The sequence below is a fragment of the Dermacentor variabilis genome, chromosome 4, assembly GCF_050947875.1.
Source record: "Dermacentor variabilis isolate Ectoservices chromosome 4, ASM5094787v1, whole genome shotgun sequence".
NCBI lineage: Eukaryota > Metazoa > Arthropoda > Arachnida > Ixodida > Ixodidae > Dermacentor > Dermacentor variabilis.
This window is the reverse complement of record NC_134571.1, coordinates 51,284,183-51,311,591: the sequence shown is the minus strand read 5'-3', so window position 1 is coordinate 51,311,591 and position 27,409 is coordinate 51,284,183. Positions and strand designations below refer to the sequence as shown.

Below are 27,409 nucleotides of genomic sequence, written 5' to 3'. Positions count from 1 at the left end.
ACGTTCAAAAAGTCAGGTAGCAAGCACTTATCGTGTTTCAGAGGAAGGAAGGAAGCAGGAATAGGCGGAAAGACAGAGAGGTTAACCAGTTCACAGACCGGCTGGCTACCCTGTGCTGGGGAAAGGGGGTAAAGGGAATAAAAGGAAATAGAAAAGAGATGTCACAAAAGAAAAAAGGAAAGAATAGCAATAAAGAAAGGTAAAAAGGAAAGGAGAATACGGCATTGCTGAAAGTCTGCCTCTAAGACCAGTTAAGCGTGAATGTACTGCATAAAGCCACTATCTGTCAGAACGTCGCGAATAGTTGCGACAGCGTGTCTTTGTTTGTCTGCGCACAACAAGGGAGCAAGGAACTTTCTGCACATAAAGGACGCTTACCCAGATAATTCAAACGGCTGCGCAGGGTCGCCTCTCGCGTCCGCTCGTATTGCGTATGCACACGATGAGCAGATGTTCCACTGACGCATCCAATGTGTTACAGTATGTGCAGGTAGTGGATGGCCTCTTCTTGATTCGATGCATCAAGTGAGGTGTTCGATGCATCAAGTGAGGGACTACTTCCAGGCGTAGTCGATCAAGAGGCGATTTATGCGTCACTATATGCTGTGACAGTTATCCATGCACCAACTCCGTTCCATGTTTATCTGCATTTGTATATAATATAGTTGTGTAATTGTCAGCCAGCGCTAATCGTAGCCACGGAGACGGATGTGGTTCTCCCATTAAACTGCAGATGTATCGCAGGCTGTCTACTAGTCAGGTGGAGCTAGTCGTGGGTTCGGCGCCCAACTGTAGTAAAGTTTACTTTTCTCTCATTCATTTCCTTTTCTTATTGCAATATAAAGGTTTTCGGAAATATAGCCTCGATATATTGGTAATTATGCACTTCAATAAAAGAAACAGCTAATTTCTTTTTTTTTCATTGGGTTAGTTGTCTGCTGGCATCATATGCTTGCACCGTATAAGTCGTTTTCAGATTTCTCCTTTCACACATAGGCCAGTAGGACAAGTTGCTGATAGTGCCGTAGAGCACAGTGTCAGTAACTTGCCGCAGTAGGAGAAGCGTGCAAACTTTGTGCCGCTTTTTGACAGGCAAGCAGATCAACGAGGCCGCGCTCTCCGAAGTGGGCGAGCGATTGCAAATGCGTTTCGTACCAGCGCCTGCCGTGAAGAGGGACCACGTCGCGCGTTGCTTCCTCCACTCACTTTTGTGGCAGCTCATTTCGCTGAATACAATGCATTGGGTGAAGTCGAGAGTCTGACGGAAGCCCTTCTGGTCGGGATGATGCATACTTAAAGGGAAGAGGTCTGAAACTTAAATAACCATTTGAAACCATATTGGTCGGTGTCCGGACCCCTTCCTTTTAAGAATGCATTGAGTATGCTTATTAGAGCATTATTTTCCTAAGTAAAGAGACGATAATCTTTATTACGTTGCGTACGTGTTTGCTCTGCCTGTGTTTGGTTACCTTCATCACTTGTAATTCTTTCCTATTCTGTATATATCCGGCACAGGGGCAGTAGTCAGGTGTGAGCACGCGAACATCCTTACAGAGGCTGAGCGACATGGAGTCAATATTTTGGCTGAAGGTTATGGCGTCTTAGGGTCCCACAGTAGTACCGACCACCGCGGTGTCGAGCTTAGCGAGCCACAGGGCCGCGTCAGCCGTCAGCCTCTAGCGCACCGTTGTGTGCGAGCTCAGGCCACAAGGGGCTACCAAGCGACGCACGGGAGAACACACTATTGACATGAGTTGACGGAAATTGTTTATTTTATCCGGCGCCACCCGACACCGTACAAACGCCCGGTCCCGGGGCGGCTGGTAACCAGCGGGGTCCCGCACCAAGGGCGAAAATATAGGCAGGGGCGCCTATAGCACGTCGCTGCGACAGCACATGCTCAAGCTGGGACATGCCATAGGAAAAGTCCCGGCGGCTATGCTATTTTCTCTGGCGATAACCAATGCATGGGCCAACTCGCGAGAGCTCGGGCAATCTCCTTTGACTTGGGCCTCCGATAAGTGCGGGTCGGCGTGGTACGACCTCGCGCGAGCACTAAGCACCCGTTCTTAGGCTTAGCTAACCATCTAAGCCGTTGCGATATATTGCAATGGAGGCACAATGGGCTGAAGGTAGGGAGATTAGAAAAGGTCAAGATCATACAGATGATTGGGAAAACGCATCTGCATGCAGCACAATACGCCTTCCCCTCTCATTCTAATAATTATCTGGTTAAACCTACAGTGCACCTGTGTTCACCACTCTACGCCAAGTTAAATTGAGACCAAGTGCAGTGAAAAAGAGTGAGAGATAACCGAAGAATTCACGCGTACTAGGAGCCTGTCGAGATCGGTACATCAATCAAATCCCAGGCAAATCAAAGGCGCAGGCATGCAGCTGAATGGTGTAGCACTTATAAGTAGCAGGGAAGCGGCCGAATTCAAAGCAAGAGAGTGCACTTGATACCGCGAGTACTTTGCATTCAACAACCTACAAATGCGCCAGGAGTGGACTCGAGTCACCTAATAACTCTGTGATTTATGGCGAATAGCTTTGAACACGCTTACGATGTGTGTTTCCGATAGTGATTACACCCAGGCTGTGGATGGTCAACGTCAGTCACTCACGTGCCTATCCCATGTCGGTGTGAACGATCGATGCTGTCGAGGTAGTTTAGGGGTATAACGCAGATAAATCATTGCATAGCAAAGGAATAGAAAGTTGGGCGAGTTGGTACGGTAACATATTCTTGGACAGTAGCACGAAGTGACACACACACAGACTAGAAGAAACGCTCGTCCTGTCTTCTTCTAGAACACTGCATAGCGGTCCCAGTATGAAACACGTCGCGGAAAGGGGGTAATCAAAGTAAAATATAGATTATTTGACCACGGCTATTATTTGTCTTGATCGCGCAAGTACGCCTATAGGGAACGCAGGGCTTATGAGGCAAATTAGCGCAAAAAAGACAATAAACACAACGGAAGGGAAGACAAAGACGTCTTTTTTGTTGCGGTAATTTTACTTATCAGCAACGCAAGACCAACTGGCCCAACAATTAATTCTTCTAGGGAACGCATATTCAAGGAAGCAGGTATGAACTAAAATACTTTCTAAAACGACGGCAAGCATCACCGGGAAACTGTAATCACTTTATTTTCAACAAAACAATGTGTAATATACGGAATTACGTAAATCTCACGATAAGCGATAAGCTCAACTGCATTGTATGCATGGCTAACCTGTATGCTGATTTTATGGCGCAAGGCGTGCCTTGTTCGTCCGTTGAAGCACATCAACACGGAACAGAGGTTATCATCTTCTTCTGGCGCCTGTTTCTAGCACACGCACATCAATGGGCTTAGCGAATAAACCTTCGCATTTTGAGTCCTGAGGGAGGAGACCAACAAGGGCGGTTGAAGTTATCAAGAATGTTGCAGTGATCCGGAAAGTATGTATGCAACGACCAGCACGAAGAAGAAAAGGAAGATGTAGAGGAATGCCGACGGGCCCTTTCTTTGTCTCTCGAAGGAGGCGAATCGATCGTTGAGCGGGTACATCACCCTGTAGCTCGTGTCGAGGATCGCCTGCCGCGCGCCGGACCACGGGTGCGGACCTTCGAGCCGGAACTGGTACGGCACGCAGGGTCCGAGCAGCGCGCGGAAGAGCTCGTTGTCCGTGAAGAAGTACTTGAGGAGGTTAGGTCGGGCGCCGATCTGGCCGGTCAGTTCGTCCATGTAGTTGATCCAGTCCACCTCCATGTTGTAGCGCGGCGATGCGACGTAGCGACGTCGCATGGAGACTCGCTTCTTGCGGATGTCCTCTAACATGGCTTCCTCCGAGGGGAGCGAGCGTTTCTCGAACAGCATGTGGGCCACCCAGCGGCTCTGTGTATTGGCACGCGAGGCAAATGATATTAGTCAACCCTACGCCCACTGAAAACGTGGAATGGATGATAAGATGAGAACTAACGTTGCAACGTCGTGCGGCATCATTGGCGTTGCATCGTACAGTTTCTGTCGTTCCTATGTTCGCCTGTGCTCTGCTCTAAACGCTCTAAAAAATAATGATAAATAAATAAAAGGACAGAATTGAGTGCGCTGAGTGCACTGAGAAAAACTGAGCGGGCAGTTTGCGGAGTGCGGTTTAAAGCATATAACTTACAGTCGTTTATGTTTAATGCGGAAGAGGTATACGCAAAAAAGTACACGAGCCGCTAGGAAATGAAGGTGACGTTTTCAAATGTTCTCTACAAACCTTGTATTCATATTGTGGACGTATATTGTCATTAATTCAGACGCTTGGTAATTGATCCCTGCAGTCTAATTAATAGCAACATAAAAATATGTCTATGGCTTCTTCAGGAGGCTGCAAACAACATACGGCATACAATATATACAGTTTGTTTCATCCGCATAGAAAGCTTCGCTTTTTTTGTTTAAGCTTTATTCGTCTTACCTGAGACACGGCGTATATATATTATAACATGGGAAATTCATTATGCTCATTGCATTTTTTGTTTGCGTGCGTCTAGATAAAAGCCTCTCCACTGATTATAGGACACTTGAGAGGGAACGGAGTAAATCAGTAGCACTTTAGTTTTACGTAATTACCAAGATAAAAGTGAAAACGCGATATCATCAGGAAATGGCACAATTAAATTTTTGGTCTGTTAAAAACAGTTCTTGCCATTCAGCTGGTGGAACCTGGATGCTGTAAAAAAAGTTTGGAAGGTGGAATCACGTGATTAAAGTAACCTTTCAAACTGGAGGTCGCGGCTGCACGTGCTCCTGCGAACATCTACATTGTTCGTGCAAAAAAAAAAAAAGAAGAGGAGAGAAAGAGAAATAGGTATGGGGGTAAAGAATTCCAGCGAGTATTCATACGTTTTAACGTTAAGTGAATTCCGGGGTGTTACTGGCCAGCACCACGACACGGTTTATGAGACACGCCGCAGTGGGAGACTACGGATTAATTTGGGCCACCTGGAGTTCTTTAACGTGCACCCAATGCACGGCGTACGGCCGTTTTTGCATTTCGCTTCCATCGAAATATGGCCACCGCGGCCGGGATTTGATCCCTCGCCTCCGGGCTTAGCAGCGCAACGTCGAAGCCGCCACGCTATACTACAGCGGGTCGTTACCGTTACCGTTTAAGTGAAATACGCAGACTGTAACGGAAACAGTAGCGTCGTGCTAAGATGTGGTGACGCTGCGCTCAAACCAGAAGCCGCTGAGTGTGACACTTTCAACAGTTTGCGTCGCGGTTAAAACTTTCAAGACAATCGAACTAAGCGTGCAGCCACAGAATACATTACAAGAAGAGACCATTTCGCTGTTTGCGACAGAGAACGCGGAAAGCTTCCGGTTTTGCCACAGATATATCCCGCTAAATTTAGCGGACAACAGACACAATGACGAGCTGCCGTTGTGCGGCAATATGAGATTTGACAAGATGTTTTTAACACTTTGTCCTCTGCACCTAATCACAACTTTATAAATCATTTTCGCCATCGTTTACACAAAGAAGTGGTACATATTTGCACATTTATTACTTTTACGCATTACTTTTATTTCAAAATGTAGGAATAAATGTTTTGTACTTATTGAACTAATTTGAAAAAAAAAACATACACATGCTTTTTTGCGCTTTGGACTGATACGACAAGCGACGGGACGCTTCTTGGGGCGCAGTCTCATGAAGTTTTAGGCCACGATATTCAAAGTGCCCTAATCAAAATTTCAGAGGGAACTTTGGTGCCGCCGTCATTCACATACCATGGGAATGACTGTTAGCACATGGATTTGTCTTGCCTTCGTGCTTGTGGCTTGATACGCCCTTGCAACTTTTCTTTTACTAAACGTTATCTGCATATGTTGCACTACATATTGAAGCAGTATTTCAGAAACAGAAATAAGACTCGGCGCACATGCGTAATCATTGTGAATTTTTACGCTTATAACGCAATAGTTTGATGAAAGTAATCAATTTGCAAAGTTGCAATGCTTTTCGAAGCCGGAAGGAAGGAGTTTAGGCAAATACACGCACTAACCGTGATTCTCACTCTTGCGTAACCGCCATGCTTGCACCTCGCATAGAGGCTATAGCACCATACTTCTCTATATATAGTAGTAACTTTTGTAGAAACGATGGCTACATTTATGATCACCATGTCACAGGATGTCGTCATAGTTACTGCTCTTAAATGGCGCTTTGCGACGTTCCTGTAGGTAGCGCCTCCTTTTAAAGGCTACGGCCAAACTCCTTACTGTCTAAGACGGACTCACTTGCATTTCAGCTGCTGGGAATATGGGGCCGAGGGGCTGGATGAGCCCTATGACAGCCAGGCTTGGATGTTTCAACTGGGGCGGGAAGACGTACTTGTACAGATGCACATGGTTGTCCACCTCGGAGACCATGTCCTTCGACAGGAAAGGAAATTTGATCTGGTAACCCGTGGCCAGGACCACGTCGTCCAGCGGGGTCGCCTGAAATACCGCAAGCAGCCGTGAGATGATGTCTTCTCAAGTAGAGTACACTCGAATCGGATCTCCACAGGCTCATTCTTTGTCTGGTGTTGGTTACACAACTAAAGTCAAGAAATGGCAGGTCTTGGCAAGCATTTTTTTTTCGAATGAAGAATTCGTAATTCTCTTTGAAGCCCGGTAACGGCACGCAGAACAAGATGAGTAATACAGACTATTTCATTTTCAGCTCAGCGTACTAAAATGAAGTATAATTAAGACCGACATTGGCCCTGAACACAACTTCGACAGTACCAGGATGAGTCCTGTTCCTGAAGCTGTCGGTACACACGACATGTGACATGCATGCAACATATGACTTAAATGACATCGCACGACGTGACATTGGGGCCACTATGGTATGTGCCTTGGTCGTGATGCCATCGTGGTCGTTTGTTTAACTAGCTATATGTATATGAGTATTTGCACATCAAATTGAATGACGTGACATGACATGCATGGTGGGCCCAGAGTCGTGATGTTGTCGTGGTCGTTTCTTCAGGATATGTATGTCAGGATATGCATGACATGACAAAAGTACTGTTGATTCTGTGGACCGACCAGGACTTACGAAATTCTCAGCGTCTAGCGCGGGGTACGACGACTAAAAAAATCAAGACAGCCAGCCAGACCATCTGCGGTTATATCGTGAATCGTAGTTAAGAATCAAGTGACATTAAGTGAGTGAAGTTTTCTTTGTGCACAATTTTAGCAGCGTCCACTTTTGTTTAGGAGGTGGGCCTTAATACCACAGTGCCAGGAAAAAGGTCCGAGTTTTGTCTTGGGCTGCCAAAAATGCACATGCGTGGCACTCAAGCACAAGCGCTTGCGCGTATGCACAAACACACGAATAAAAACTTTGATATTGTTTAAAGATACATGTAGTACATTTTATCCTTTAGCGAAATACCTTCAGCACTGCCAAGATCACTTGTCCTAGTTGTTTGTTCCTTACAATTGATTATGATGCGCAGGAAATAAGAATCTTTCTTGTAAGTGTAAGACTTGTGTGTACTTTCTCAGAAATGCTCTCGCGTTTGTAATCCTTCTGCACGTGCTATGTATTAGCCTCGTGTGAAAATCTTTCAATATTTGATGTGTTCAGTTTACTAGAAAGCCTGAGCGAGTGAGAGCCAGGACAAGTTGACCTGCCTGAGTTCGATTTTGGTCCACTGATTCCGAGTGTGCCCGGCTGAGTAGAACTAGGAGTATGAGTCCGAGCGAGCCCGGCTAAAGTATAATTCTCATGAGTCTTAGTCAGAGTGAGCCAGACTTAATAAAACTTATGTGACTCTAAGGCTGAGCGAGCCTGATCGAGCAGAATTTCGGTGAGTCTGAATGCGTGTGTATCTTAAGCAGAAATGTCATTTGCGAATGAATCTGAGTGAGTTCCGTTCATTTCGCGAGAAGATATATACTTTAATGTTATGCAAGATATATATTTTGCTTTTCATAGGGACAGTGTATAGAAATAAAATATTTTCTTGAAGTCTTTCCTAAGTGATGTACTTATGAAACAATTATCTGCAATAACATTGATATTTTTGATCGCAATCTTAGTTTCAAACATACTGCACTTAGTATACAATTTTGTAATCGTCACAGTGATACTCGATATCTTACAGGGTTTGATCTGATAAAGCAGTACTTTCAGGATGTGTTGTTTACTACAATTGTGCTTTCCCTTCAGTTTTTTCATTTTAATCAGCGTTCAACTTTGATTCGAATTTGTGAATAACAATTGTTCTTGTGCTGTTGAGTCTATTTTGTGAGGAATAATAATAATGTCAATAATCAATGTTACTAGTTGGTATGAATAAGGGAGCTGTAGCACAAATGAGCACATTATGTGGATAGTTGGCCTACAGATTGTTATGCACTGTTGGGGTTACACATAGACAAAGTTGCTCGTGAAATGTGCTCAGTACCATGCGCTTCACGAGCCGCCTGCTTTTACGACCAAAGCGCATGCATAGAGATGCGAACATTATTGAAACTGGAAAGCTCAATGTTCAAAATTTTATTCTTACTAACACCTTTCACATGTAGCACATTACATAAGTCTGTTGATCTACTGACCAATATTGTGTACTTTCAGTGCATCTTACTACAAATGTTCGTGGTGTTACTTATTCATTTTACTGAACACACATTGTTTAGAAAAATTCTCTTGAGGTTCTATTATATTAGCTCGCTCTACGCAGTGTGAATATCTAGCATTTTTCTTTATGTATATTGAGTTAATGTTCTTAGCAACAGCTTCACTGAACTACGTGAACTGTGTGCCATTTGTGTTTCAATTAATTTATATTCAATTAAGTTTATCTAAAATCCGATGATTCGATCATTTTATGTACACCAGATCTTACAGGTGTACTGGGTGTTCAGTGAAGGCAGTGAAGCTGTGGAGTTCAGATAGGATCTTGATTCAGCAATATCACTGCAGCTGTCGTCCTTAGCCAGCTAGCAAGCTGTTTCTTTAACTGCAATTATTGCTTTCCGTACAGATAAACTTGGTGTACAGATTTCAATTTCATTTCAGAATCCAAGCTAGTCAGAGCTCATAGCACTTGACAGGAGTACTGAGGTATAGCTCCAAATTCGAGCTTTGTGGATTCCCAAATCGTTCCTTAAGTCAGTGTTTATAGTATCGGTCATTCACAAAGCCTTAATCACTGTGGTACACTAAAATGTTCCCGATCGGTGCATTTCAGGGCGCTCTTCTTGGTAATGCCATCCAACTGGTGAAACTGGTGAGAGTCTTTGTATAATGGCTAACTAATACATCTTGAATACTCAACAGCTACCCAATTCTGTAAAAAAACTTCTTGAGCAACTGCACATTACACTCAACACCAATTGTTACGTTTAACTTCAAGTACGGTGCACACGTATACTATAGGTCGCGTTGCCAGGACTGAAATGTCAATTGTCAACTATTAGTTCAGGGAAATTTACACCTTTAGTAAACGGCACATTTTTTGAAAGGTAACTTCTATTTATATGCCTATCAAATTGCGCAAATGCACACTTCTATTATAAGTTACCATGTTTATAGTATACCAGTATAAGCGTGTATATATATATATATATATATATATATATATATATATATATATATATGTTCACATAGGTTTCTCTTTTCCACTTCTCTTCTGTTGCACCGCGCATTAATGTCAGTTCTTCTCCTCCACCTATTATCTGGATCTACGTACAGGAATCGTCAACATTCTGCATCATAACCTTCGTAAGCATCTTTGTCCTCACAGATAGCCTTGTAAACCGCGCCGTTGAGCGCATCTCAAGTATATAGAGCACGTTTTCAGGATCATGCGGTCTTCAATTCATTTCAACATTGCTAATCGACCTGCACTGTTACGACTTTAAGTCGACTTCTAGCTTTTTTTTTAGACGATATGTTTCAGGTCGAAACTTGATATTCGCATGCATGCGAAGCACAGGTGACCGGGAAGTTTTCTTCAGGGCATCGAAGATCAAGACGTGGGCTCAAAACAAAATAAAGGAATAAGATAATGGACACTGCTGTTCAGTTCACGCACTCCTCTGCCGCGTGGTGCACACCGTAAAGCTGCTAAATTCCATTTTCATGCCATGGCCCGAGCAGTGGCACGGATGCCTTTGTGCAACGAAATGCTACAAAATAGAGTTGCTTTTGACAAAATAAGGGATAGAAAACTTTATCAGGTTGCAAAAGCAGAATTTTGTCTACCAACACCTAAGTCATAGTGCGACTCACCTTGTCATCACCTTCGAAGAGCACACCGTCTTCTGTGAACTCTACGATGTTCTTCTTGATACGAACCTTCCCGCTGAGAATGAGGCTCGGCAACGCGTCGTTGAGGGTCGGGTGCTGTGCGCTGTAGCGGTGCTGGGGCTTGAGTCCGTAAGCCTCGTGGTTGAAGAAGCCGTTCAAGATGTTCTCCACGTAGTTGTTGACTAATGAGCCCGGCAAGATGCGCCTCAGGTAGGATTTGAGCCGAGTATTAAAGAACAAGTCGATGGGCATGCCATTGGGGCCGACGCGCTTCAACAACCAGGCTCCTCTCCTCGCGGACAGATACGCCTGCGAGGAAATCATTGGACAACGAACACCGCGTGTTGTATGGAATAACAACATGCGTCCAACATGTGTACAACGAATGCCAGCATGTTCCAACATTTGAAAGAGCCATATGACTTTTCCGTATGCTCTTCGAAAGCGTATGCTTTCGTCGCGACACCGCGTCTGAGAACAGGGGGTGGGAGGACAGGAGGAGGATGTACGCTCTGTTATTCTTGCATACGAGGGTATGTGAGTATGCGCATAAAAGTTTTCTCTTCGTCCAGTCTTTGTCTCCAATAAACTCTGTGACACTGAGATTCTACATAATGACACTTCGGCCGGTCATTTCAAGGTGCTCCGGCAGCTCTTCAAAGGTCTTGTAAGACAGCAACAATAAGTTTCACTGTGAGCGCGAGCAGTTCCTATTGGCAACGAATAAAGCTTGATTTACACGATTTGACCGGCTTAATATCGCACTACAATGGCGCTGGTAAAAGACCGGTCGAATAACTTCTGATCCTTTAGGTTCACAGAGCTAACAGACGTGTAGTCAGACGCGCAGCCAACGGGCGTTGATGGTTGCTTTCTGGACACTGTAAAATTCCTCCACATAAAATCCACCATCTCTTCAGCTCTGCATGATTGGCTCATTACGCCCTCTCTGATTGGATCAAAACGCCGTCATGACGAAACTTGACAACGCGGCGGAATTCGACATTGTCGAGAATAACACTCTGGTTTGAACCATCCGCGAAATGTTTTCGCGCAGAGGGGGCAAGACTTCAACGTCACGCTTACCTCACGTGCCACGTGACTGACGTCTTCGGCAGCGTCGAGTGCTGAGTTTCCGATGCCGACCACGGCCACCCGGCGGTCCCGGAACCTGTCGGCGTTCCTCAGGTTGTGCGTGTGCACGATTCGGCCACGGAACTTCTCCTGCCCCTTGAAGTGCGGCACGTGCGGGTACACGTGGTGGCCCACGCACACGGCCACGGCGTCGTACGTCTCCGTTCGGTCAGTGTTCGCTTCCAGGTCTCTGACGAGCACGTCCCATCGGCCCGTCTTCTCGTAGTCGCCGGCTGGCGTCACCTGCACCACGTCGTGCCTTGTCTTTACGTGCTTGGTGACACCGAAGTGGTCGGCGTAGCTCCGGAAGTAGTCCAGCATCTTAGCGCTGTGCATGTAGTTTGCGAAGTCCTTGGGCGGCGGGAAGTCACTGCAAGGAAGGAAAATTGCACGAAAAGGGAGGCATGCTTGAATTTCGTCAGACCTCGACGTGGATCTTGATGAAAAGGTTAACGATCCACAGCTTGGCCGTACGTAAATTTAATCAGAGAGACAAGTGTTTCTGGAAATGGAGAAGAATTAGCCTAGAGGTTCGATCGGCTGTTCATTCACGATGTTGTTACCCCGCGGGATTGGCGATTTTTAATGTTTTCACTTGTTGCGATTGTTAATCATAGTTGCATTTTAGCTATTTTCTTGGTCATTGGTGTCTGATTGGACTGAATCCCGCAATGCATTGTGGTAAAGGACGAGCGTTTTATTGCGCTGGCTTATTCCTTGAAATGGAAATTGTAGGAGTTGGGCGGTGGGGGATTTCACTACAATTTCCGTATCTATGCCCATGATATGAGTGATGGTGCTATGGATCAAGTTCTTGAGAGGCTTTCATAAACATTAGCACATTGTCCGTGCACTGCGTACCATCGCTATCCCTATGGCATCTTTTCAGAGACTAGCGTTTTCGGGAATAATGCGCAGAATACACTGTCGTTGGCATTAGTAGGACGTTCTTGAGAGTTAGTTGGTTTATACTTGAAGGTAGGTTAAAACTGCACGAAAAACATCACGAGTTGCGCTCGTGTGTGTTGTGTGTTTCTTACGTTGTCCTCGTTTTTCGCGCAGTTTTAACATACCTTCATGTCGTCAACAGCGACGCTGCTACTGTGACGTCGCACGATGCGAGGAGCAAAAGAATTGACCCTTCACACCATTGATTTCATGGTAAAGAATTAGAGACCATAAACTGCATTTTCGGTTTCTCAAGACTATCCTCGAGGGGGGAGGTGGGTTAGTGATCATCAGAGTCGATATACCTAACGATGTAATTGCAGTGACCTGAACTGTCAATGCAGGCACATGAGAACACGCGTGCATTACAGGCGCAAACTGAGCAGCCGACCAAATGGGGCAGCTGCACGTTCTAATCTCGGCAGCGATTACAGGCTATCTGTTATGAATGAAACTTCTTCGTCCCTTAATGCTACTGGCGGCGTGCTGAAACTACAAATGTTTCAGCGCCGACCCTGCAAAATGTTCACATTGCTTATATACCTGAACGCGAAATTACCAGAATTCGTTGCAAGAACGTTAAGAAGACAGTTCTCGAAAGACGGCAGTACGGAGCAGAGAATGAATGCGGCCGGTAGCTGATGTCTAGTTTAAACCAGGAAGGAAAACTGCAATTGGGTGAGTCATGTATATTAAGTAAAACGAATAACCAGTGGTCCCCCTTTTTTTAATGACATGATATAAGGAGATGCTGTAGGAGATATACAAGTAAAACTAACATTACGACAATACAAAGCCACTCGTAGAGCGACAGAATGCACGCCAAGGGACGGGAAACACAGTTCAGGCCACTGCAGAGGATTGAGTGGTGCGATGAAGCTAAGAAACTTGCTAGCGTAGAATGTAGCCGACTTGCACAAGACGAAGCTAGCCGGAGATTGTTACGTAAGCCTTCGTCCGGCAGCGGATAAGGAAAAAGCATGGCACTATACAAATACTATGAAAAAAAAGGCCGATAACGATGGTAAATATGATACCTGAACGCGCTCATCTCCTTGCTGGAGTTGATGATAGTCGTGCGCATCACGGACGCCTGTCCCTCGACGTCATCCTCCTTGTACGCCCAGAGACCTCCGATGTCGGTGGAACGGTCGTACAGCACCACGTCGAAGTCGTAGTCGAGCATCTGGCGCGCGCATGCGAGGCCGCTGGGCCCGGCGCCCACTACGCAGACTTTATTCTTCGACATCGTTCGGGTTCCAAGGTTGCCGTTACTGAAGGGGGGAAGGAAATAAAGCCAGCCAAATTGATAACTACGATGTGTAATGGCCCGCAGCAGAACGAGAGAGAGGTTGTGGCTAGTATTGCACGAGCCCGTATGCATAGCGAAGTTCAGGACAGGGCATTGGGGAAGTTGATATATGTTCGTGGCTGCAACAGCGCGGCTAAGACGAGGACCTAGGGACGGATGGGACACTGCACTGCTCTTTCTTTCAACCAAATTTCGTTGCAAGAAAACAAACAATATAACGAAAAAGTGACATGTAGTCTCGACTTCCTCTGCTCACATGAAGAATCGCCATCGCGGAACATCTGCCAAGTTGGCAGCATGCAATTATTCGCTGGTGCCACGCGCTTCAAAACGAAACAGAAACGAATCAATAAAAATAGCAAAAAAAATCACGTAAAAAATTATGCGAATGCCACGCACTCTGGGGATCGATGTAAACGAAGCTTTCTGTGCTGTTTACTTTGATTGATGATAATTAGCGATGATGCTGACGAATGTTTAATTTCTTCAGCATCTTGTGCAATACGAGAGTGATGAGTTGATGTAAGATGTTTCCTAGCGTGCAGCACTGTTTTTCTTCTGCGTAGTACACAGAACACACAGCGAGACGTGTCTGCTTGAGGCGTTGCTGGCCGCCATTGTTCATAACTTCCGAGAATGTTAGCATTGTCATTGCCTCACACGGCACATCGCATCGTGGCAGAAGTGCTAAACATTAATTGAATTGCGAGGCTACACTTGCCAAAACCACAGTCCGGTCATGAGGCACGCCGTAGTGGTGGACTCCGGATTAATTTTGACCCACCCGCGGGGTTCTTTAAGGCGCGCTTAAATCTAAGTTTTCTAAATCTAAATCTAATTTCGCCTCCATGAAAGTTCGGCTGCCACGGTCGGGATTGAACCCACGACCTCGAGCAATGTCGTAGCCGCAAAGCTACCGCGGCGGGCACAGAAGTGTTGATTTGGTGTGCGACCGTTTCCATGGTGTCGCCTAGACACTGCGGCTTTAATGCGGCCTTGCGTCTGTACGTCGTGCGTCAGTTATCCCCTTGCAAAATTCGCATGATGTATATTATTCAGAAACAGCAGAAACGTACCGTGCTGTACCTTGAACTTAAGTTTATCCACTTTGTCCGCAGCCGCTGTCGTGTCTAGCAGCGGCGTTTTCTTGCCTTCTTACGACTTTCCCCATGTATGCGAGCTGCAAACGAAGAGTGATGTTTTGTGACTGCGTCGGTTCTACCCATTCTCTGCCACCTTTTCCTACCTCTCCTCTATCTCCACTCTGGTCTATGCGTTCACCTTTCTATAGAAAGGTGAGCACTACAGTTTCTGCAGTGCCTTTGCAGGGGGTCACAGATAATTACAGCTGTCAAGAGTCTTCCAGCGGGCGTTGGGCACATGCGACGCGATGGAAAGGTCCAAACGAGTTTCTCGCATCGCCTTTCATCTCTACTACGTTCCTGCCATGTATACGCGTGTTCTGAACTACCTCCTGACGCGGCGTGCAAAAGACAGCAGCAGCGGCGGCGGCGGTAGCAAAATAAGGTAACTATATATATGCTCCCTACGGGAGCAGAGTTGCACGTAGGTCCGCCATCTTGCCCACCGACGCATCCACGTTAAACAGGAATGCAACTCCTCTTGAATGCAGGAAACGGCGTAACTCAGCGGTCGAGTGTGCTTGCTCGTTCATTTCGCGCCGTGGCGCCAAGAAGACTTTCACATAAAAAAAGTCGGACAAAGAACCAATTTAGTTAGAATTGACGCTATACATTGTTCGTTGAGTCACTATCGGCAGAAGCATTTTTTTTAAATAAGGGAAAACTCGAACAGACACTATACTAGATAAAGTTCTAGAAATCGTTCGTTGCACGTCGTTTTTGACACACTGCCTTGAAAGACAAAATAGCTAACTTGAGCGAACAACGAATGTGGATAAAACAAATGCTACAAGTTATCTGTGCTTTGTGCTTTATAAATAACGCAAGCTAAGTAAAATTTTGCGCAGATTGAGCTAGGTCTGGCGTAATAGACGCTGGATACGGCTTCAAATTTTATACTCCGCAGTTCTATGGACTATGACGGTCTGTATAGAATGTATTATGCTGCCCTGATACATCTGCAGGGCGAATCGTTAAACATGCATTCACATGCGCACATTTGTACCTTTTTCCGGTACAGTTTTTTCACTGGCAAAGCAGCTGTTACCTAGCACGAGAGGAGCCATGGGTGTCTTGAATGTTATCGCCTATTCTCATCGAAAAAAATATTGCTAATGAGATTTGTACTTACTCTATATGATCAGATTTCTTGCGTGGCGCGAACAAGTTTGTGCAATATAGAACGTACCGCTGTGCTGGAACAAATAACGAGTCTTCTTGACTAGCCGACGCACTCCACTCGCAGCCAATTTTGACACGCGACGATCATTTTTATGATAGAATGTGTAAGCGCGACTGAACGAGGATGTAGGAACAATCAGACACACAGAGAGAGCGCTACTTTCAACTATAGACCTTATTTTCGCACACATCGATAAACGAACGAGCGGAAACAAACAAGACAAAAAAGAGCATTCAGGGGTGCATGTCGGTGAACCGTAGACGTGTCTGAAGCATGATCAAAACATACACTGCAACAGTTACAGCCATAAACCGAGGAATCGTATTTCTTTTTCAGATAGCGACCCTGAAGGCTCGCTCACGCGCCTTTCTTCCAATTTTGCAATTTCATAGGCCTCCACGATCTCCCTTGTCATTATACTATCAGTCCTATACAAAATAGAAGCACTTTCAAACATGGGTTTGCAGGGACAATCTCGGCGATGAATGCCCAAATGGCCCGAGATAACTCTAGTGATGTTATATTGATGCTCTTTTAGTCTCCGATTGGTGCATTTGCCAATTTGACCAACATACGTTCTTCTGTACGAAAGCGGAATGGCATAGACGACGTTATGAGTGCCGGTTACAAATTGTTGGCGATGTTGAGTAGAACATGCGTTCGTTTTGTTCTTCTCTGAATTAACTTGTTTGCATAACTTCTGTAGGCGTTCAGGGGCAGAGAAAACCACGGCCACCCCCGACTTTGCCGCTATTCTTGTGAGATTATATAAATACAATGAATCTATGGTACCGCAGCAGCTTTCTTTGCCCTAGAAGTGCTACTGCTTCCCTTCGATGCGTTTCCGCTGGAGCCCTCCGCGACCGAGGGGAGCGTACGCATCGGTAACAAAAATCTTCCAGACGCTTGGCCTGATCCCTGAAACTGGTTTCCGTTTTGTAGTCACATGACTTCATGAGGGAATTATTGAAACTAAATGTTGTTATTGTGCGTTTTACGAGTTTTTAATGAGCGGGAGGAAATGGTAGGACTGGCTTATGGCCTCTCGGCTGATAACTCCAGCAGACCTTTTGTGGTGAAAAGTACAAGGCCAAGTTTAAAAACCTTATGAAATTGCCTACGGGGACTTCATGCGTCAACGACAAAGGAGACAACACTTCAGTGGACGAGGTTAGGGTTTTTGAAACCACCGAGCCAAAATTAACTTATTCGTTACTCAAAATAATTAACAAAAATTGTCAGCAAACCTGAACAGTTTCACGACATCGGTGTTATATTTCAGATGTTCATCAGAAACCTGGTCACGGTTAGCTAGATATAAGTCACTTAAGCAGTGAACAATACATGACCTAAAGCATGTGCCATCTTTCTTTTTAACAACCTTGCCCTCCCAAGTCGCGTAAGTCGAGTTAACATAAAAACTAAGAAGTTTTAGAAATTTGTCGCAAGTGAAACCGGAAGCGTTTTGAAATCAAACTGTTCCATACTTGCCAATGCAGTCACACATTTGTTCAAGTCATACTGCGGGAGTGAACGGTAAAGGTTTTTTAAGTCAACAGAAAAATCGACACTAGCAAAAGAGGAACTTTGTCGCTTTTTGATCATGCCTTAGTCACGTGAACGGTTCATCGACATGCACCAATGGATGTCCCTTTTTGTATCGTTTGCTTCCGCTCATTCGGTATAATGTATATATGCGTGCGAAAATTAACTCTCGTATAGAACTGAGAATAGAATATCGTATAGAACTGAGAAGCACCGTACATCTTGATCGTACATCTTGACGTAGCGCCGTAGGGCAACAAAAATAATGTCCATCCAAATTGCACTAAACAGCACACCAACACGGCACATCCAACACTGACGTGGCAGAGGCGGCAGTGCAGGCGCAGCCGTGAAGTTGGCTTTCCCTCAAAAGCAGCCTTCTTGCGCATGTGACCAGATTTGGCGAATAGGGGCGCGAGCGGCGCATTGTTTTCATTCCACAACTTGCAATAACGCGCCTCCATGCTTACAGTAATTTAGCGTAAAAAATACAGAAGTCTGTAATTTCATTCTGGTGGCGCTATTTCATCGGTAGTACTATGGTAAAATTTCAACTCTTGCACAGCAAGCACGTTAAAAGAGAACCATGCACAAGAAAGGCACCACGCTTCATTGATAGAAGATAGACAGCTGATGCTGCGAAGAATGCATGCACAGACTTCATTGTTTGTAAACATTGTTACGCTGAACTCTTGATTAAGATACACTGAGGAACATAGTTTACTTTCCAGTGATGTAGTGAAATGAGGATTTTCGGATAAGACGAAAGAAATTACAAGTTCTCCTCGGGTGCAAAAATTTTCACTAACATACATGCTTCATAGCTGAATCAAAAACTCGATCATACATGTTCGAGTCTAAACAACGGCATTCGTTACCTTAGTTTCTGTGAATGCGAAAGATATGACACGCTAAAGCAGCATAAGGCACGGTTTCGTGAAAACAGGAAACAGGAGTGTAATAGATATATATTTTTTGTAGAACTGCTCTCCTTACCGAACTCCAACAAGGCTGCATTTCCGGCTTGAAAAACGTGAGGTCAGGGCCTCCATTATTTTGTTCCTTTCCCCCACGAGTCATCTAGAACCGTGGAGCCGCCGTGGCGACAGGAAAGCGCGTGCTCGTCTCACACCCGAAAGCCCGTGCTCGATTCCACATCCGGGCCGAAACCTACAATACTTTCTTTTCAAAGGGAATAATTCACTTTGTTTACAGGAACCTTTCTGATAGATGTGGCATCAATTCGAGTATTTTATGGCGTGCTTCCACTGTTTCCGCTGTCGGTCATTTTTCCTGCCGTCATTCGGTGACGCCGGCGGCGACGCATTTTCGGGGGCATATAATGCTTTCGCATTAATAACCAAAGTCACAAGGACGTCCGGATCCAAAAGCAGGAAGATCAGACGAATACATGTGCTACGCATCATGCCCATGGCGGCTAGCTGAACGGTTACAGCGCCATAGTTCCCTCTAGTACCTAATTATGGCACGAAACTCTATGCTCTCACCCTTTTGCTCGGTTCTTACTTTCTCCCACTTCAGACCGGGTGCATCCGCCTGGCTTGATAAACGCAATCACGCCGTTTTCTCTCAGTACAGGCATTGTGCAGTAATATTTACAGGAAAATGCGTGAAAAGAGCGGGCGCTATTACAGCGAAGATGTTAGCCTCTCCCTGGTCGGCATTTTTCGTGTCGTCGTCCGTGGACAAAAAATATTGGCCACTCCCGGAGGTAGTGCAATATCGGGCCGACCTGAGGTGAAGCAGGCTTCAAGCACTCAGCAAACTGAAGCGAAAATTGCATACATTCTTTCTAATCACGCATACAACATACACAACAGCATTCGTTTCAATAAAGAACAAGCATAAAACAAGCGTCCGAACCACATAATTGATGATGAAGCACTCCTGATAACAATGTGAAGCGCGTACGCTCCCCGCGTACATCTCCCGGCAACGATTACGGTTGCGCAGGCTACCGCGGCGACGGCAGCTTGGGACCTGGGGAGTGACGTCACTAGCCTTTAGCATATAAAATAAACAGCCTAGCAATTGGTTTCATTGTTGTTGCAGCACCGCTATGGGTGCGTTGCGCGTGACGGAAGACGGCGCGCTTCCTCCCTGCTTTGCTCTCTTGCGCGCGCGAGATTGAGCCACCATGGTCGGCTCACCCTCGCAAGCTTTCACTAGCACATACAGCATACGGTTCACGGCGACAATTATATCGCCCTCGGACTTTTACGAAATATCACGGCTACCTCGATGGCAGAAATTCGCCTGGAGTGTCCATATAATTGATATCGCAATAAAAGATTGGAATAAAGAACGCTCTGCATGCACTGAAGAAGCCTCATGCGAATTTTTTTATTATATTCACTTATATATTTTGACAATTCTTGAGGGGCACGCACTTTTGTACTGTCTTACAAACTCACTTAAGCTTCTTCGTAGCTGGACACACCGCATTCACTCGGAAATTTGAGGCCACCTTATTTAGTGTTTTAAGAGAATGACCATCAGGTATCACGGCAACTCTGCAGCACGTGTATTCCTCAGTTAGACTTTTACTGTGATTAGCATTGTTAGGATGCAACGTGCCGCTATTCAATGACAAGAAATCGCTTAACATTTCTAGCATGCTGGGCAGAATCGAACCCGCATCATGTGTATTCAGATAGTGTCCGTGTCATGTGTCATGCGTCATGTGTATTCAGAGAGGATAAGTAGGCATGCAGGGATTATCGAGAAGCCAAAAATTTGGGATTACACGATGAAGGCTTGCTCCTTAGATGGAACAAATACCGAGAAAAGAAAAGGATGGGCGAGTGAGTTCGTGCAAGAAGAAATTAAAGGCTCAAGTGAACGTTATGTGCATAGAATTCGGAAAAAAGACAAAGGTGCCCCAAAACGATTCTGTAACCATATAAGAGCACTCGGCGCTCCAACTGAATATTCGCAAAGGGCTATAGGGCACGAGGACGTTAACATCTATGAAGGAGACGATGCACTGCGGTACATCACAGACGTTATTAGGGATAACTTCTGTACGAAAGAAGGCGTAGCTCAGACTCAAGCAGATCCAGCAACAACAGAGAAGCCTGAGAGATCAAAAATTAACATAAAAAGCGTTTATTGAAAAAAAAAACAGAAGAAAATGTCCGAAATAACATGGCAGCAGGACCCGATGAAATCAATACAGCTAAACAAAAACCTCGTTCCAACAAGCAAGGCACTACTGACTAATGCCATGGAGCAAGTGACATTAACAAAGAAAATTCCGGTTGGATGGCGTGAAAGCAAGATGAAGCTCATCTACAAAGGCAAAGGTGATAAGGATAAGGCGAGCTATACATGCCAGTCACAGTAACGTCGGTGAGATGTAGAATGGTAATGCTAGCCATAAATTTGGAACTGTCGAAGTGGGTGGTGAAAAATGATGTACTGGGGGAACTCTAGAATGGGTTCAGGCCAGGCAGACACTTAGAGGATAATATGCTTGTACTAAGTCAGTGCATAAATATTTAAGTAGCTCAGAATATACATTTATCGATAGCATTTCTAGATATTAAAGGAGCCTATGACAACGTAGACAAGGAACTGTTATGGGCTATTCTTAAGCACGAAGGCATAGGGACGACTTCGTGGAGCTGCTGAGGGAGATATATGGAGACAACCTAATACAAGTTGCATGGGAAGGTTGAAAAGGTAATGAAGGGGTGTAACTTCACCAAGGACTGAAGAAAGGATGTTCTCTATTGCCGTTGTTGTTCACGCTTTATGTTTAGAGCATAGAAAGACGACTGGAAAACAGCGAATTAGGGTTTGATTTATCCTACGTGCGTAATGGACAAACGGTGCGACAGGAGCTCCCTGGACTGATGACAATAAAAGAGATTTGCAGACACTTGCGAATAGCTTTGGCAACGCAGCGACAAATCTAGGCCTCAAGTTCGGCAGAGAGAAATCGGGAATTGTGATCTTTAATGAAGATACGAGTAATTGCGTGGTGTCAGTTCAACAGCAAGTCATACCCGTAGTCAAGCAATATAAGTACCTCGGCGTATACATAAACGAAGGAAAGACTTACCCAAGCAGCCACCAAGAGAATCTGAAAAGAAAGGGGAAGCGGAATGCTGCAATAATGAAACACAGAGTACTGTGGGGTTACAATAAGTACGAGATGGTGCGTGGAATCTGGGAAGAAGTAATGGTGCCAGCGCTATAGCGTTCGCAGATGCCCATTCTATGCTTAAAATCAGATATTTTGTCGGGGTTGGAAGTTAACCAAAGAACGGTAGACCAATTGGCGTTGGGAGCCCACGCTAAAACCACAAAAGAGGCAGTGCAGGGTGACATGGGTTGGATCTCTTTTGAAGTCAGAGAAGCACATAGCAAAATTAGTTTTGAAGAAAGACTCAGGAACATGAATGAAAATAAATGGGCAGCTAAAGTGCACAAGTATCTGTACTTGAAAAGCGTGGACACAGAATTGAGGAAGAGGTCAGGAGGAGGAGGAGGAGAAGATAAATAGAGAAGGCAGGAATGTTAACCAGCAACGCGTCTGGTTGGCTACTGGGGGACGGGAGAGAGGGAACAAAAAGATGAGATAGAGGGAGGGGAGGGGGAAGAAAGCTGCCATGAGCTCGCGCACGCACACAGAGGGCCTGGGTGAGTCAAAGGCGTTCGCATAGGTCAGCCACCCTCAATAAATACAAAAGTGCTTTCACAGGTTTGTGGGCGGACGAGCGATAGGGACGGTTTTCAAGTAGCACCTGCACAGACAACTGCCGATCGTCCAGTCGTCGCAATGCGGTAGATAACGTTTGTCTTTCTGACTGAAATCGATGACATTGGCGCAATAAACGTCCGATGTTGGCAACGAAGTACAAGGTAATTGAAACTGTAAAAAAAATGAGAGAAACGGAGACGGTTAATTGGATGCAAATAACAGAAACAAAAAGGATCATGGAGATTTCCAAGAATGAGAAGAAAGAAATTAGAAGGGAAAACCTCTATCATAATACAAAGGGCAGTGTCTTGCTATTTGAGGCTCGAGACAGTTGCCTAAGGACAAAAACATACCGGAGAAAATACTCGGAAATACATGAGGCATGTGTATGGCTGCAGTAAAAATCCGGAGACCACTCAGCACATCCTAGTTGAACCAGTGAGAACCAGATTCACCCAGTGAGAACCGGAGGTAACGTACTCCTTCCAGAAGCGCTTGCGTTTAAAGTGGACGGAAGCGTCAACCGGACAGAAGTCAGGATAAGCAAAAGACGTTTAGAGTATTGGTGGAAAAATAAAACAAAGAGATTGATACGACCGTATTTCTTACAGTCATGGCTAGTGGCACAAGGTAGATTTTGAAGGGAGAAAAATATTAAGGAGTCGTTTTTTATCTAGCGTTTTTGTATACATGTATAGCATACCTGATTATATCAAGCAGGCTAGATGACTATTTGTCACCGCCCCGTTTCAAAGAGGATGCCATTAAATCCTCATCATCATGAGAACTAAGTACAGGGCAATTGAAAGCGTAAATAGACAACCAGGAGCCACCAGAAAGAAAAGAAGAGAGACATAGACAGTGAAATGGATACAAAGAATGAAAAAAAGAGGCCATGCAGATTTACAAGAACGAGAAGAAAGAAATTAGAAGAGAAAATCTGTACGATAACACGAAGGGAAGTAGGCTCGAGCCGGTTGCCTAAGGATAAAAAGATACCAGAGCAAATATTCGCAACTAGATGAGGCATGTGTACTACAGAAAAAAATCCGCAGACTACTCAGCGCATCCTAATAGAATGCGAAGCGATCCACCCAGTGAGACCCGTAGGTAACGTACACCTTCCAGAAGTGCTTGGATTTAAAGTGGTCCGAAGCATCAACCGGTCAGCAGTCGAGATGAGCAAGAGAAGTTTGGAGTGTTCGCGGAAAGAAGGCAGGGAAGAGATTGATACCACCAGATCCGTTACAAGCATAGGTAGCCGTACAAGGTAGAGAGACGTTCTGAGGAAGAGAACAAGGTTAGAGACACATACAAAAATGCTAGAGTGAAAAGTATGCATGACATACCTGTGTAACTCAAGCAGGCTAGATGACTATTTGTCACCGCCCCGTTTCAAAGGGAATGCCAATAAATCTTTATATCATCATCGCAACGCGAGATGAGAGCCCCGCTGCATATACGCCACGTACATGACGAGTGTATGTGGTGACAATAAGTTATGTCGCTACATTGCTTCAATGCTAATCGCATTCACGTAGATATTCATACTGAGCACTTCTGATATGATAATTTTCTGTTTAGTTGCCGTCTTTACCTCTGGAACCAATTTTTATCACGTCAAGAAAATAAGTGGTTTCGGGTATCCGCGCCTCTTTTAACCTGATTAGTTATGTTCTTCTGCAGAAAATGAAAACAATTCCTGATTAGTGTGTGTTTGTGTTGGTGGATATTGCAACACCATTCTTAATCAGTTTTGAATGGTTGGACTGAAAGTCAACAAGGGACAAAATTTGCATTCTAGGTAGATATAAGCTCGGTAAAATGTGTTGCTGGGCGAGTTGGTGTAAAACTAAGGAATACATATTATACAAGACAGGAGGGAGACGAAAGAAACAGAGCCAGTGCTAATAATAAAATTATAAGCTCGTGGCTTACATATTTTGTTGCGATAACAATTAGGTATATAGACACTCTAGGCGCATTTCTGATTTCGTTGTCACCGTCAGCGTCGGCGTTTTCGTAATGCTCCGTATAAACTCTAAGGGCGATAACAGTGTCGCAGCGCGCCGTATGCTGCATGTGCGAGTGAAAGCATGCGAAGGTGAGCTGATAATGGCGACTCAATCTCGCGCGCGTAAAGGAGGAAAGTGGAGAGAAAGCGCGTTGTCTTCTGTCGCATGCGATGCTGATTTAAGGTGGGGTGGGGGTTCTACACTGGCGCCTGCGGCATATGCGTGGGCCACACGGGCCTTAGCTTGAAAGCGACGAGCGATGAGAAAGAGCGCGCGCACATGCTGATAGCTTCGAGTGCGCTGTGTTTTCGCCGCTTAGTTCACGTTGAAGCGAGAGGCAGCACGAATGACAATTCGCTCGCTGCTGCTGCCGCACTTCCTCACTCCAGCGTTTTGACAGCGAGTTTCCGCGGTCATCGAGTGAGATGTGTTCATGCTTGCTTGTGCTCGCGTGACACCATGCTTGTTAATTTAGCTAGTAAGCGAATGTTTATACGGCTGAAAGAACTACTATCCTTACTTCGTATGGCTGTCCACTAATTTGCTATCGAAATCGATGCTTCGCCTTTCGGGCAAAACAGCGACTTTTTTTCTTCCTAGGCCATAACAGAAGATTCTTGTCATGTTGTCGCGACAGACAGCGAAGATTCATGTTACGACAACAGTACGGCAGCCTCTTCATTACTGAAGGCGCCGCGTTTACGACAGTATTGAACCAAACACGAAGAACCGAACTGATTTTCTTGCTTTCTACTTGGACTTTCTACTTGACTTAGAAGCTTGAAGAAGAGCAGATTTGCGTTTATATTTTAAGTCTTGATAACATTAACACTACACTTAAATAGAAACAAAGTAATGTAATCGAAATTTGGTGTCCTTCGCTTAAAAAGAATTAAAATAGATGGCAAACTTATTTAGTTCGTTTTCAATTTATTTTGAGAAGCGCGCATATTGTATATGATAGAGCGAACAGGACATAATTAACTCATGAATTCTATCGCAGAAGTGCAACTTGAATTGATGCGGTATATATAGCCGTATGTCAGATGCACGCATAGGTCACCTGCGCAGCCGGAGCAACACTTGCTTAAAGATCAGTGTAGAACAAGGCAGCCCGCAGCGTTCGCGATGCGCCGCCACAATAGGCATCTGTTTTTAGGCTCTGACATCGCTGTACTTGCGCATCATTCCTCTGCTTCTGCTATCTGCGCAGCAGCTTCGTGATGACCACGCGATTCGATTTTGGTGTGTACAGTGCGGTCCACTCTTAAAGAGAACGCAGGAATGTCAATCCCGTGCGAATTCCCCCTCTGGCAAGTGTACAATCGCCCCGCTTTGCTGCCGATGAGTTGTGGTTGGCGGTGCTGGCACCTTTCTACACACTGGTGCGCTGCATTGATATGTACTGTACACCGACGTTGACATTCAGCATGTACATGCAGCACATTAGCGTGTTCCCTTTAACAGCGGACCGCACTGTACACGTTGTTTCCACCGGAACTGTTTACTGTTACAAAGGATGCGGAATCCGAGACAAAGGGACAATGTCTAATAAGTGAAAGTCAGCGCGATTGCGAATATGATCTCTAAACTATTTTGTGCATAGCTCTAGGTGCGATGTTGTCTACGGCGCTGAAACCACCTAGGGATCGTGAGACTATATAGCACCAGTATCAACGTATGAATGCCTAAAATTATCGACGAAATACATTGGTACGTGTTTGTCATCAACTCACGGTATATATACGTAAAGAAGGTTTTCTGACAAAAGAATACGCGGAACGCCGAAGGTTTAGAGACGGATGTCTTGAAACAGCGCCTACAGCCTCATATGGATGCACCTTAACTGAGCACTGACTGGCATGATTTTCGCACCTACAACGAATGCGCTAAAGTACTGATTTACAAAAGGCAACTAGTGAAAATTTATTGGCTAGGCGTGATAGCGATCATCGTCCAGTGTATCTCTCAGCACCACTGCCGTGAGCGTTAGCTAGCGAAAATTGTCATTGCGTGTGGGATTCTCTATTTCTAGTAATTATGGGTATGTTGTTGAAACATCCCGTATTCACACTGAAGCAGCCGCCACGTAAATAAATAAAAACTCACCCTGACTACTGATAGCGTCGTTGGAGATATTCCGTACGAATGCGCAATGTGTACACGTACTTCGGTGTCTCTTGCCTCCAATAAGCTTCACGGGGCACTGCGGCAGCAGTGAAGATAGCTAAATACTACTATATGGACACAGCCTGGGAAACGCGAGGGCGACCGTCAAGTTCCTGATAGCGATACCGGAGAAGGTTATCGAAGGATATCTTGTAGTCGCGTATCGCACAATCCGCTATCGCAAACCGCTCACCCATGCCTGGCTGTAGACAGAGAGAGAGAGACAGAGAGATAAGCTTTATTGTCTCAGAGACTGAAGTCCGTCTGGCTATAGTGTCAAAGAGACGATGAAATCGCCGAGCTTGGCAAGTGTAGTTTCTATTATAGTGATGTGCGAAGAGAAGGAAAACCGAGGCGATGGCTTTATTTTTAGCAACAATCACATCATTGGCTCCGGACCGGACAGGCCGCCATTGGAATCTGAACCTGGCAACATTTAACGTTAGAACGCTATCTAGTGAGGCGAGTCTAGCAGTGTTATTGGAGGAATTAGAGGGTAGTAAATGGGATATAATAGGGCTCAGTGAGGTTAGGAGGACAAAAGAAGCATATACAGTGCTAAAAAGCGGGCATGTACTGTGTTACCGGGGCTTAGCGGAGAGACGAGAACTAGGAGTCGGATTCCTGATTAATAAGGAAATAGCTGGTAACATACAGGAATTCTATAGCATTAACGAGAGGGTGGCAGGTCTTGTTGTGAAACTTAATAAGAGGTACAAATTGAAGGTGGTACAAGTCTATGCCCCTATATGCAGTCATGATGACCAGGAAGTCGAAAGCTTTTATGAAGACGTGGAATCGGCGATGGGTAAAGTCAAAACAAAATACACTATACTGATGGGCGACTTCAATGCCAGGGTAGGCAAGAAGCAGGCTGGAGACAAGTCAGTGGGGGAATATGGCATAGGCTCTAGGAATAGCAGAGGAGAATTA

General features: G+C 45.2%; 1 protein-coding gene across 2 annotated transcripts; it reads right to left on the bottom strand.

Annotated features, from left to right (window-relative positions):
• Positions 1–3,133: 3,133 nt before the first annotated feature.
• Positions 3,134–21,666, bottom strand: LOC142579120 (flavin-containing monooxygenase 5-like). Of its 2 annotated transcripts, XM_075689012.1 has the most exons (6): positions 21,651–21,666; positions 13,419–13,655; positions 11,386–11,803; positions 10,282–10,608; positions 6,288–6,488; positions 3,134–3,887 (listed from the first exon to the last, which is right to left on the bottom strand). In XM_075689012.1, exons 2-6 carry the CDS (start codon positions 13,628–13,630, stop codon positions 3,426–3,428), a joined length of 1,620 nt encoding a protein of 539 aa, XP_075545127.1. In that variant the 5' UTR covers positions 13,631–13,655; positions 21,651–21,666; the 3' UTR covers positions 3,134–3,425. The 2 variants fall into 2 exon arrangements, with proteins under 2 accessions (XP_075545127.1, XP_075545126.1); XM_075689011.1 differs by lacking the exon at positions 21,651–21,666 and having other exon boundaries at positions 13,419–13,848.
• Between the last annotated feature and the right edge of the window lie 5,743 nt (positions 21,667–27,409).

What these genes read in the sequence shown, in the direction of transcription:
- LOC142579120 (XM_075689011.1), bottom strand. Translation starts at nt 13,765, where the DNA reads ATGCATACGGGCTCGTGCAATACTAGCCACAACCTCTCTCTCGTTCTG. An exon ending in TCAGTCACGTGGCACGTGAG is followed by an intron (nt 10,609 to 11,385) that starts GTAAGCGTGACG and finishes ATTTCCTCGCAG; the next exon opens with GCGTATCTGTCCGCGAGGAG. An exon ending in TCTTCGAAGGTGATGACAAG is followed by an intron (nt 6,489 to 10,281) that starts GTGAGTCGCACT and finishes GCGGTATTTCAG; the next exon opens with GCGACCCCGCTGGACGACGT.